The 12,849-nt window shown below is 46.9% G+C and overlaps 1 protein-coding gene across 1 annotated transcript in view; it reads right to left on the bottom strand.

Moving 5' to 3' along the window:
* EHMT1 (euchromatic histone-lysine N-methyltransferase 1) overlaps nucleotides 1-12,849 on the bottom strand; it is a 67,947-nt gene that overhangs the window by 36,712 nt on the left and 18,386 nt on the right. The window contains exons 5-6 of the mRNA XM_006863648.1: nucleotides 5,982-6,059; nucleotides 4,074-4,194 (exon numbers count right to left, since the gene is read on the bottom strand). Of these exons, the coding sequence (XP_006863710.1) occupies nucleotides 4,074-4,194; nucleotides 5,982-6,059 (199 nt within the window). The remainder of the gene's footprint in view (nucleotides 1-4,073; nucleotides 4,195-5,981; nucleotides 6,060-12,849) is intronic.

The raw sequence follows: 12,849 nt of genomic DNA on the forward strand, positions 1-12,849 counted from the left end.
GGACTCTCACCATCCTTCCTGACAACATCATCCCCAAAGTATGAAAGACAGGGACTCTCACCATCCTTCCTTCTAAGACAAATTTGTGTGGTTTTCTCTTGCAACAAGGTACATTCAACATTCTTCACCAACACTGTAATTCAAATGCACATATTTTCTAGTCTTTCTTATTCACTGTGTAACTTCCACATGCATATGAAGCAATTAAAAATACTATGGCTTGGGTCAGATGCACCTTAAATATTTTTGCTCTTTAAAGAGGTCTTTTGCAGCAGACATGCTTAATGCACTATGCCATTTGATTTCTTGACTACTGCTTCCATTAGCATTGATTGTGTATCAAAGTAAAATGAAATCCTTAACAACTTCCATCTTTTCTCCATTTATCAAATGATATTGTTTATTGATTATTTTCCCCCCACATTGACTTGTAATCCATACTGAAGGCTATATTCTTTGATCTTCATCAGCAAGTGCTTCAAGTCCTCTTTGATTTCAGCAAGCAAGATGTGTCCTCTGCATATCAGTACCGAATGAGGAGCCCTACTCCAATCCTGATGCCACGTTCTTCATATAGTCCAGTTTCTCAGATTATCTGCTCAGCATATAGATTTAGATAAAGTAAGTATGGTGAAAGGCTACAACCCCGGCCAATACTGTTGCTGATTTAAAACTAGGCAGTACCTCTTATTCTGTTCGAATAACTGCCTCGTCGTCTTTGGACAGGTTCTGCACGAGGACAATTTCAGTGTTCCCAAATTCCCATTCTTCGCAATGTCACCCACAGCTTGTTATGATCCACAAAAGTTGAATGGCTTTACACAGTCAGTACAGTACAAGTCAACATTTTTTTCTGGTAATCTCTGCTTTCAGCCAAGACTCATCTGACATTAGCAGTGACAGCCCTCGTTTCAGATCACCCGACGTGAATTTCTGGCAGTTCCCTGTCAATGTACTGTTTCAAGTGTTTTGAAATTACCTTCACCAAAATTTTAGTTGCATGTGATATTAATGATACTGTTACATGCTTTCCACATTCTATTGGGTCACCTTTCTTGGCAACAGGCAAAATAAGGATCTCTTCCAATTGACTGGCCGGGCAGCTGTCTTCCAGATTTCTTGGCACAGACTAGGGAACACCTCCAACACCACATCAGTTTGCAGAAACATTTCAGTGTGCAGTCCATCAATGTCTGGAGCACTGTTTCTGGCCAATGCCTTCAGTGCAGCTTGGACTTCTTCCTTCGTTCCTTCAGTTCTTGATCAGATGCTACTTACTGAAATGGTTCAACACCAACACCAGTACCTTCTGGTAGTGATTCTAGCATTCCTTCCGTCTTCTTTAATGCTTCCCCTGTGTCATTCAAACTTGGTCTGTAGAATTCTTTAATATTGCAAACTGAGGCTAACAGTGTTTTCTCAACTTGAGAAACGCTGAGCAGGTTCTTCCCTTTTTGGGTTTTGCATTATTTCATTTCATACTTGACTCTGTCCTCCTGAGGTGCCCTTTGGAACGTTCTGCTCATCTCTTCTAGTCATGTTAGCCTCTTTACACCCAAGAGCAAGTTTCGGTCTTTGCTTTCTTTGCTGTCTTTTTAATGACCCTTTTTACTTTCTTCAGTTATGATGTTCTGGTGACATCCGGCAACTCCTCTGGTCATTAGTGTCAAATCTGTTCTTGGTTTAATCTCTAAATTTGGGATATACTCAAAGTCATAGCTTGGCTCTTGTGAACTTGTTTTAAGTTTCTTCAGCTTTAGCCTTAACTTATATATGAACAATTGATGGTCTGGTTCCAAAGGCTACCCCCGGTCTTGTTTTGGTTTCATGATATTGAACTTTTCCATTGTCATGTCCCACAAACGGAGCCAATTGGACTCCTGTAAGTTCCATCTAGCAAGTCCATGTGTATAGTTGTCATTTATTTTGTTGAAAACAGATACTTACAATTAATAAGTCATTGGTCTTGCAAAACTCTATCATTCAATCTCCAGCATTGTTTCTTATCACCAAGGCTGTATTTTCCAGCTACTGATCTTTATTTCCAGCTTCCTCTTTATTTCCAACTTTCACATTCCAATCACCAGTAATTGTCAATACATCATGGCTGCATATTTGATCAATTTCAGACTGACGAAAGTTGTTGTTGGTGGTGGTTATGTGCCGTGGAGTCGGTTCTGACTCATAGCGACCCTGTACAGGGTTTCTGAGGCTGTAAATCTTTACAGGAGCAGAAAAACTCATCTTTCTCTTGTGGAACAGCTGGTAGTTTCCAGCTGCTGACCTTGAGATTAGCAGTCCAATTTATAACCACCACTCTACCAGAGCTCCACAAAGAAGTTGGTAAAATTCTTCATTTCCATCATCACTGGCTTTAGTGGTTGTGTGTAAGTCTGAATAACAGTCTTCCTTCTTGTTGCTAAGTGCCATGGAGTTGCTTCCATGTAGAAATATGGATATAATCCTATCAGACAGCATTGTACTTCAACAAGAGAGACCTTGAAATGCTTTTGGACAATGAATGAGATGCCATTCTTCTTCTAGCTGTAGTTCCTACATAGTAAACGGTATGATTGTCTGATTCAAAATGGCCAATACCAGTCCGTTTCAGTTCACTTGTTGCTGTTGTTAAGGACCATCCAGTCGGTTCCGACCCATAGCGACCTTGTACAGGGTTTCCGAAGAGCCCCTGGTGAGCTTGAACTGCCAACCTTGCAATTCAAACAGCTTTGCAGTCTCACTGAGTAACCCACAGTGCCACACCACTAATGCCTAGGAAATTGATCTTCATGCATTCCATTGCATTTTTGATAACTTCAAATTTTTCTAGATTCATACTTTACACAGTCCGTGTTCTGATTATTAATGGATATTTACAGCTGTTTCTCCTCATTATGAGGTGTGTCCCATCAGCAAATGAAGCTTTGCTCTCCACGCATGCCATTAAGGTCAACTCTACTTTGAGGTGGTCGCTTTTACCAAGTTGTATTTGGAGAGTCTTCCAACCTGAGGGGCTCATGTTCTGGACTGGATCTGACAAGGTTCCAGTGACTGATCTTTCACAAGCTATCTGCCTCTCCTGTTTCTTAGCCTTAGGGCTGGAAGCTCGACTGAAACCTGTCCACCCTGGGTGACCCTGCTGCTATTTATAATACTGCCGGCACAGCTTCAGGCATCCCAGCAACACACAACAAACTGACACACGAATGGTGGGAGTCAAAAAGAGGAGCGGGAATTAATGTACAGCCAACTGTCTCCATGAACAACTGCCGCCTTTGCCATGATACCAGAACGAGATGGTGCACGGCTATCATCACTGAACATTTGGATCTAAGATTCTAAAGAATTCTGACTGAAAGGGAGAAAATGCAGAGCAGAATTTCAAGTTCTCACGGACGCCAGCCTGGCTGCATGCAGTGTACCCATCCTCCACATGCTGCCCTTCTCAGCACTGAACAGGCACCTAGTCCCGGAGGTGCTACCACGTGGTGGACGTCAGGGCAATGACACTGTGTCAAAGAAGCCAGAGACAAACAGAGAGTATGCTGGGAGAAACCCCAGAAATGTCCCCTGATCTTTTAGAGACAAAGAGCAGACCAATGCTTGCCTGGGGATGGGAAGGTCAGAAGAGTACAAGAGGTGCCCGGGGCACGAGGAGACTTTGGGTGACAGATGCTCACGACATGAATTGTGGGGGCACATGGGGCTAAGCTGCCTTCAGGGGGATACTTTCCTTCCTGCATTTCTTTGAATAAAATGACTTCTCTGACCAAAGAGTGGGCACTGACCCCTGTGGGAACTGAGATACTAGCATGAGGCCCAGCAGCACTTTAGAAGTGCTGAAGCCCACAGTAGAATAGGACTGCCTGAGGGCGCCACTCTGGGTCACCTAACAAAGTCATTTTCAGCTTTCACCAGCAAAGCCCTCTTTTCAAAGGAAAGCCCAGGCAGAATCCCAACAGACAGAAAGAAGTTAAGTGCCCACTGAGGTTCTCTTGTCACGCCACTCTACAACCCCAAAAGAGAGGCAGCCCTCCCTGTGACTGTGCGCAGGGACCACAGCCGGTGCCTACCTAGCTCACCGCTTTGCCTCTTCTTGGTCCGCCGCCGCCTTTTCCTAGCTGGCTTGATCCATGGACTGTCAGTCTTCCCTTTCCTTTTGAGGAATTTCTTCTTGAGACTGGATTCAGAACTCTGAAGAAGAAAAAGGGGCAGGTTGGTAAAAGGCAGAGCATGGGTGGCACTTGAAAGCAGAAAGTACTAGAAGTTAATTTCTCTGCAAAATAAAATACTCACTATCTTGATTCTAGAAAGTTAATTTCACTTTCAGAGATTTTTCTGAGTCATATTCTTAAAGGTGCCTAAGCTTTCACCTAGTAAAATACCACTCAGTGCTCACAGGAAAAAAATTCAAGAAAATTAAATGTATAAACCTTATTTGAGTTTGGCACAAAAGAAAAAAAAAATATTAGAAAGCTCTACTCAGTAACTAAATAAATAAGCTCAATAAGAGAATCCACTTTTAATTATATGCAGCCTACAGTCATCTTGCTCATGAGAAAAGGAACACTCAATGCCTCAAAGGGCTTCAGAATCTATGTCTCTATGGAAACCCTACGAATCATCTATACTCTGAACACTCTATTGTCTATCAATCTTCTATACTCTGAGTACTCCATGAATACTCTGAAGACTTGATACTCTGCATACTCTATGCTTTCTGAATACTCTCTGTGAATACTCTACACAGAGAGCAAGGGCATTTAAATGGTTAACTAAAGGAGCTCTGGTAGCGCAGTGGTTACGAATCAGGCTGCTAACCTCACGGTCAGCAGTTCAAAACTACCAGCTGTTCCGTGGGAGAAAGATGAGGCTTTCTGCTCCCATAAAGATTTACAGCTTCAGAAACCCTGTACAGGGTCGCTATGAGTCGAAACCAACACCACGGCACATAACAACAACAACAACAACTATCTGAGTCTAAGACCTGTATATAGAAAGGACAAGTGACTGCCCAAATTATAAACAGATGCTCATTGTGAAACCCTGCCCCTTCTAACATTTGCAAGGAGAAATTTGAAATAATATGGTGCTTACTACGGGTATAAAGAGAAACAGAAGAAAATGTGCTCCAGGGAGGTCTGCAAGGGACAAAAGGGATAGAGGTAAAGAGTGTTATATACTCAGCAGTGTACTCTGGCTGGACACATGGACACTCAGGCTATCACTACCAACTGCTCTGAAGGGATCGCAGTGGAAGGTTCTGGAGACAGTGGGAGGAAAGATGGAACAAAACTGAAGACTGAAAACAAAGATGGGCTCAATAGTCAGAAAGAGACTGGGGGAAGCCAAGACTATAGGCCTCGAGCACACTTCTGGGCCTTGCAGACCAATTTTAGCCACAAGCAGTACATAGGGTTATAGGGGCAACAACGCTCGAGAGGTCTGCTCAATCATTCCAGATCCAAAGGCCAACATTTCTCTAAGGACACAGCTGAGAACGGATGGGAAGATGGGATGACTGGTGTTACAATCACTGAGGTGACACCAAGTGTGTGACTGTTGGATGGAAAACCGATGCTCTTCTCTGTGAACCTTCACTCAATTCACAAGAAAAGCACTCCTAGGAAACAGTCCCCAGTGGCACCTTTTTACTGTCAGAAAAGTCATAAAGAAACTGGCTCTGAGGGCTTCATCAGGGTGTTAGATGGTTCCACGTGACCTCTCCTCACAGAACACCTCACTGTGCCCCTAACCCTAACCCACCTCCCCTCCACTCACCGTCTCACGGTGCCTCCCTACCTGGCCAGGCTTCAGTCCAGCCTCATCTACCCTCATTGGCTTTATCATCAGAGCCCTTGGACCCACTCTGTGCCGTCTTCTTCACTACTCCCTGCTCCCTCTGATGGGCCTGATCTCGTTTTCAGACGCCAGCCCTTCACAGCCCAGGACCACCTCTTGGGGTCATGAGAGTGGGTTACCAAGTCAGATTCATCGCCATCTTCCTCCTCCTCGCCGGTGTCTGCTGACTCTGGTTCCTCTTCCGACTCGCCATCCATCTGACCAGCCATGCCGGCAGGACAACAAATCAAACAGAAAGCAAGAATTAGAGCTTTTGGTGGACGGACGCTGTGATCAAAGGCAGGCTGCAAAATCCTGCTGTGAGCAGCAGGGCTGTGTGTGTGCATCACAGCATCCACCCAGACGCAGGCGGAGGCCGCTCCCGCTACACCGCCGCGAGGCCTCAGGCCCAACGGCTCCTTCAGCACACTCTGTCCCAGGGGGGTGATCTGTACTCAAGTCTGGGTCCCCTGGTGGGCTCCTCAGCCAATCGCATCTCTACTACATGTGGGTACGATCCAGTCAAAACGCAGCAAGACACACGAGAAGGTGGAGGGAATCTCAAACACAGAGAGTAACATGGAACACCCAGTCCCAGAGCCGCAGCCCAATGTCCAGGCACACCTGGACAGAGAGTACACACACTTGCCAATGATACTTTTCCTCATCAGAACAACAGACACCATATTTGCTGAATTTCTTTTCTAGCTACACAAATAAAGTACGGAAACCCATGACTACCACTAACTCTGCTCACCTCTCCCAGGCAGGGAAGGCCCCACTCCCTGCGTCCACATGGTGTCCTACTACGGCTGTGTGCTGGGGAAGCCGAGGTCCTCCTCCAGGACATCCAGACAGGACATGCCATTCTCTACCGGGCAGATGCTAGGTATGAGCTTCTCAACTTACAGGTCAGCCCTAGACTGTGAGGAGGGCTGCCCGGGTCCTCAATGGTGCAGCCAGCCATGGGATGGATTCTCCCTGCTAGTGGCCGTCACGTCCCCATTGTGCTTGGACTGCTATTTTATATCCCTTCGTTACTATAACCACACCTCATTGGCCGACTGGGTTCACTGCAGACACACTCACAGACACAGTATAATAATCTCTGTGCTTGCTCCGTCACCTGATTTAAACTTTACTCCTAGTGTATCCTATTACATGAAATGCTTGACACGTTACCTCAAACCTGGCCCTTTCCTTCGTTTTCTGGGTTAATCATTTCCTATATCTTCATCCACAGTTCACTGTTAGCTGGGTCCCCTGGAGTTTCTGTTTTCACACCGCTCTGCTGAGCTATCACTCCCATGTCGTACGACTCGCCCTTCAACTGTGCACACAGAGCAGGTTGTGGGGGTGCAAAGCGGTGCAACCATCTCCCCTTCCTGATTCCATGCGGGGCTGCTTCTGCATATACCACAAGACAAGAGTCTCCTCTAATTCTCCCCAAAAGACTAAGTAGGCAATTGTCCCATTACTTGTTGTTGTTAGGTGCTGTAGAGTCGGTACTGACCCATAGCAACCTTATGCACAGCAGAATGAAACAAGGCCCAATCCTGGACCAACCTCACTACTGTTGCCACGCTTGAGTCCACTGATGCTGCCACTTGGCCAATTCATCTTGCTGGGCGTCTTCCTCTTTTTCTCTGACCCTACACCTTACCAAACATGATGTCCTTCTCCAGCAACTAGTCCCTCCTGAAAATATGTCCAAAGTATGAGAGATGAAGTCTGCCCATCCTGGCCTCTAAGGAGCACTCTGGCTGCACTTCTTCCAACACAGATCTATTGGTTCTTTTGACAGCCCATGGCACTTTCAGTATTCTCCTCTAACACCATAACTCAAAAGAATCAATTCTTCTACGGCCTTCCTTATTCACTGTCCAGCTTTCGCATGCATATGAGGTTATTGAAAATACCATGGCTTGAGTCAGGCACACCTTAGTCCTTAAACTGACATCTTCGCTCTTCAACACTTTAAAGAGGTCTTGTGCAGCAGATTTGCCCAATGCAGTACATCGTCTGCCTTCCTGACTGCTGCTCCCGTGAGTGTTGATAGTTGATCCAAGTTGCTGAAAACTCACCACACCTTGACCACTCAATGAAAGCTGTATTCGTCTCGTAAGCTCTAGCTTTCTGTATAAATCGGGTGGCTATGGATACCCCTCCACTGATGACACAACTTTCCTGCACATGTGGTGTGATGGTGGTGGTGTGCCATGGAGTCGGTTCCAACCCATAGTGACCCTGCACAGGGTTTCCGAGGCTGTAAATCTCTACAGGAGCAGAATGCCTCATCTTCTCATCTTTCTCCTGTGGAAAAGCTGGTAGTTCCAAACTCCTGACCTAGAGAGGTTAGCAAGCCGACTCGTAGGCTCCTTCACGTATCCCTCTTCATTAGTTACGTCACAGCCTGTTCGGACAGTCACCCAGGCAGTCCTCACGACCCCTGCTTTGTGAGATCCCCACATCTCTTCTCTGAGTGACCCTTAGGCCTTCATGGGACAGAGAAAAGGCAGTCTCTTTAAAACCACAACAGGCTTCTAATGGAAAAGGGTTTGAATTTCTGGATAAACTTGGGGATAACAAAACAAAGGAACTTTTCATTCAGACAATATTGGATCTATCCGTGAATTTGTAGCTTTTTATGTGAAGCCTCTTTTAAAGATTTCCTCTAGGTTAAGAGATACTTCTGACTGAGCAGACTCCTCGATGCTATTAAGGAATTACAGCTAATTTTGTGTGTGTGTCGTATTGTGATTTTCTATTTTAGGTGTGGCCGAGGAGGTACCCTCCACTGTTCACAATGCGGTTTTCTGTCTGTCTGGGTAAGGTGCCCACAGAGACATTTACTGACTTCATCTAGACTTGGCGTGTCCTGCTGGGAGGGACTGGCTACTGCAGTTCTACAAGGACGTGAGTGATTTTATTTCAAGCACGTCTAAGCCCATATGTCATTAGCTGTAACAGCGTTTGTGGGCTTATCTGAATTCTTAGATAGCTGGTTCCCTTCTCAGAAAACACTTCCAGAGGTGAACACTCCTGTCTTGTTAACAAGACCATCACCTGCCAGTTTCAGAGGCGGGGGCAATCAATGGCAGTTCCTTCTGACGGCTGGAACTACAGGTGCTCTGATGGCAGGGATGGCAAACAGAAGCTCTTTGGGAGGATTAGGATACCTTTATTCACTTCTTCAAAGTCTTCATTTCACTGGGTAGTTTTTTAACTTTAAACTCCCCACTAAAAGTGGCACATCAGCCACACAGATAACTACACTTCCTTCGGAAATCCTCAGAAAGAGATGGCACAGGAGGGAGTGAGGGGAAACCCCAGGACACGGCGATGGGATGTAGCTAAACCCTGACGGCACCTGAGGGAGCCAGGACTGCTTTCCGCGTGTCCTCCACATGCCCCAGCCCAGCTGTGGGCTTGGGGCTCAGGGAGAGTCAGCCTCCTCAAAAGGAGACCGTACCCACTGCTTCCTGCCAAGTGGTTTGACTGGTTCAGCGTTAAAGAAATGGACCAGCAGGAGCCGTCCCCTGGATGAAAAGACAGTCCTCGTGGAGCGAGACAGCAGTTAGCTGTGCACTGACGAGGCTGGCCCCAGCCACAGGATGCTCTACAATCAATGGCATCAACAAAGCAGAGAATCCACTGCCACCAGGTCGATTCCAACACACAGCGACCCTCGCAGACAGAGCCAAACTGCTCCCGTCACGGAAGCAGACAGCCTCACCTTTCTCCCCCGGAATGGCTGGTGGGCTCCAACGGATGGCCTTTCAGTTGCAGCCAAGCTCTAAGGGACTGTGGTGTCACAAGATAAACACTGGACTACTAGCCGCAGGGTTAGAGGTTCAAACTCACCAACTACTTGTGGAATCAATCCACGGCCCTTAACAAGAACCCCAACCAAAACCACAGGTCCTGCCACTGAGACTCACAGCTGCTCTGCAGGACACAGGCTGAGGGTCCCTCGGACATCTGAGGCAGTCAGTCATAACGTGAACAGACAGCCGCATCCTGCGCCCACAGAGCAGCGGCTGGTGGCTTTGAACTGCCGACCTTTTGGTGAGCAGCCCAACACTGAAGATGCTGCTAACATACATAAACTATTTTATCTTGAAGAGTTATGAAAGGAGGCTCCCAAATGGCAGCTGAACGCAAGGTACTGCACACATGTCCTGTGAATCGGCGCAATGACAGAACCAATGTTGTCCCAGGCGGCAGGTAGGACTGCAGGTGGTGAACCCTACGGTGGAGAGGATCCGACGACACGGACACGGACACGGACAGGACACCTGCTGGTCACTGCTGGGTGCCGTCGAGTCGGTTCTGACTCCTCTAACAACCCTGTATAGGTCTCTAAGGTATGGCTAGTGGATCTGAACTGCTGACCTTGTGATGAGCAGTCCAGTGCTGACCTATCGAGCCACACCAGAACTGTATTATGTTATTGTTGTTGGGTGCCATCGAGGCAGTTCTGACTCATGGTAACCCTGTATAGGTTCCGAGGCGTAACTGGTGGGACTGAACTACCGACCACGTGGTTCCCACACCAGGAGCCCTCCCTTAGTAATTAGGGAAACGCAAATGAAAACCACAATGTACTGCCACTAGGGTTTCAGTTCATACATGCACAAACTTATTCCACCCAAAATGTGTCTAACCCCGCCGTCGCTGCGGTCAGTGAAAGGCTGTGCACAAGTCTCTCGGGAGTACATACACCTGTGTGAGGCTCCTTGGTGCCTTCAAAACCAAACACAAGGTCTAATCCAAACAGTGTCTGCGGAGGGGATCTGCTGGATCAGTGAAATTCAAGGCTGAGCTGTTGAGATCCCAAAGGGGGCAAATCTCGATAGATTTTATCTGAAGACAAACGACGATCACAGGGGCTTATTGTGAGCAGACTGAAGATGACTGAAACTGCAGAGTAGGCCCGGAAAGTTGTGTCAAGAGAAGTTCTCCATCGTGAATACACCCCTGCTCCTCCTTCACGGGCAGCGAGGCCAGTCCTATGAGAAGTTGGTTAGGGAACTTCACCCCAGCCACCCTACACCCTCATCTTACCCTGCAAGACTCTTTTTATTCTCCCAAACCCAAACAAACACGGTCGAAGGCCATGTGTAACATGACACGGTGTAAACAGAGGCATGGAGCCCCTTGGGGAGGCTGAGGAAGACAGACTACTGCCTGCAGAAATGCATATGGAGGAGACGCCAAGAAACAGCAGCTCCACATTTTGACAATTCTGCTTGGTAAAAAAGTTGGATGATTTTTTAGCAAAACTTTGGGACATACCCTGGTATACGAGAAATGGAAGATGAGACATGCTTAAATCGGAGGGGCGATATCACCATGCATGAACCCAATGTAGGAGCAGGAAGACCTCACATTGCTATGGTAACAGCTTAGACCTTGCAGACCCTGGAAGACCCCACAGCACACTCTGAAAACCATACTTCATCACAATCAATTCTCCTCAGTAACCCTACACAAGGCTGGTGTGAGTCAGGGCAACAACAACAACAACAAACAGGTAGCAGTAATAATGACCCGAGCGTCAGGGCACCAGGCCAGGCTCAAAGCAGGAGGATGACTGGGACTCAGGCTGAGCCAGGGGTGACGACACGGTAGGAAGGTGAGTCCCGCTGTGGTCACCCCAGGGTTGCCATTACCCAGTAACTACAAGGACTTAACAGAAAATACAGCGGAGCCCTCTAAGGGCCTTTCCTCAACCTGTGACTCTAAGTCGTTTTGCTACCAGGTTGCTTTGTAATGAATCAATCCCTTCCTGGGGTGAGTGAGCCCGGTTTCCTTCTGACCTATACTGACTAGGGCACAGCAGCTCTCTCTGCTGGACTATTTCTTGATTCTTTGTTGGTGCTAAGTGTCACAGAATCCATTCTGGCTCAGAACAACCCTGCAAAGGGTTTCCGAGGAGCAGCTGATGGGTTAGCAGTCCAGTGCCAATCCTACAGGTCTCCAGTACTTTATTCAGGATTTTTTCGTTGAAAATGTTGGGTGAGTTTAGCTTCTGCTGTTAGCGTCACAGAATGTTCTAGTGTACTTTTTCCATCTTTCTCTAGTCTCTGAAACAGTTTACATTAAGATTCCATTAAAATTCATTACTGATCTATTTAGATCTGTTTCTGCCATCTGATTTTATGTTGTCCCCTTGACTGTCCTTTAGCTGGTTAGTGTTGGGTGTCGACTTGCCTGGTCCCAGGTGCTCAATGGCTTGGCAGTTATGATGTAATCCTCTCCCATGATGAGCTCTGCTAGGACCAGCCAATCATCGCAAAGGGCGTTTTCTCAGGGCTGTGGTCGCCTTCCAATCTACATGGGTGCTCTGGCAAAGCTCACCTGCTCTTTTCTGGATCTGGCTTGTCACCTGACCTTTTGTTCTTTGAACTTGAGCTAAAAGCCTGTCGTATGATCTGCCAATCCAAGGAATCAATGGCCTCTACAGCATGTGAGCCTGCAACCAGCCATCTGAGCTGCCAATCTTGAGTTCACCAGCCCTGCAGCTTTGGAGATCAGCAGAAGCCTCTAACTGAGTGAGCCACTTCCTTGAGATAAATCTCTACATGTAAGCATCACTGGTTTTCCTCTCTAGAGAACCCAGTCTAAGACAGATACTCATCGCATTTTTAACTGAATCAACATCTAGGGTGGTTCAGAGCACTCAGGGTCTAGACTCTCTCTGGAAGATGAGAGTTTCTATCGACACAGAAAACCCACAAGCTGGCTCTGGGTCATTTAACCCCGTGATAAGGAGAAAAAGGGCATTTTAAGTCAGCGGGCAATGTTGGTCAGTACAAGGTGTTGGGACCCAAGGTTAACCACCTCAGGATAGCCCAGGACTCTCACCTCACAGGTGATTTAAAAACCTTTTGAAAACAGTATTACCCAGTGCCACCACACTGATCGTGACTCAGTGACCCTATAAGGGCAGAGTGGAAGTGTCCCATAAGGGTTCCAAGGTCTTGGGACAAATGTTCTCTGAGA

This window comes from Chrysochloris asiatica, unplaced genomic scaffold (genome assembly GCF_000296735.1).
Source record: "Chrysochloris asiatica unplaced genomic scaffold, ChrAsi1.0 scaffold00056, whole genome shotgun sequence".
Lineage (NCBI taxonomy): Eukaryota > Metazoa > Chordata > Mammalia > Afrosoricida > Chrysochloridae > Chrysochloris > Chrysochloris asiatica.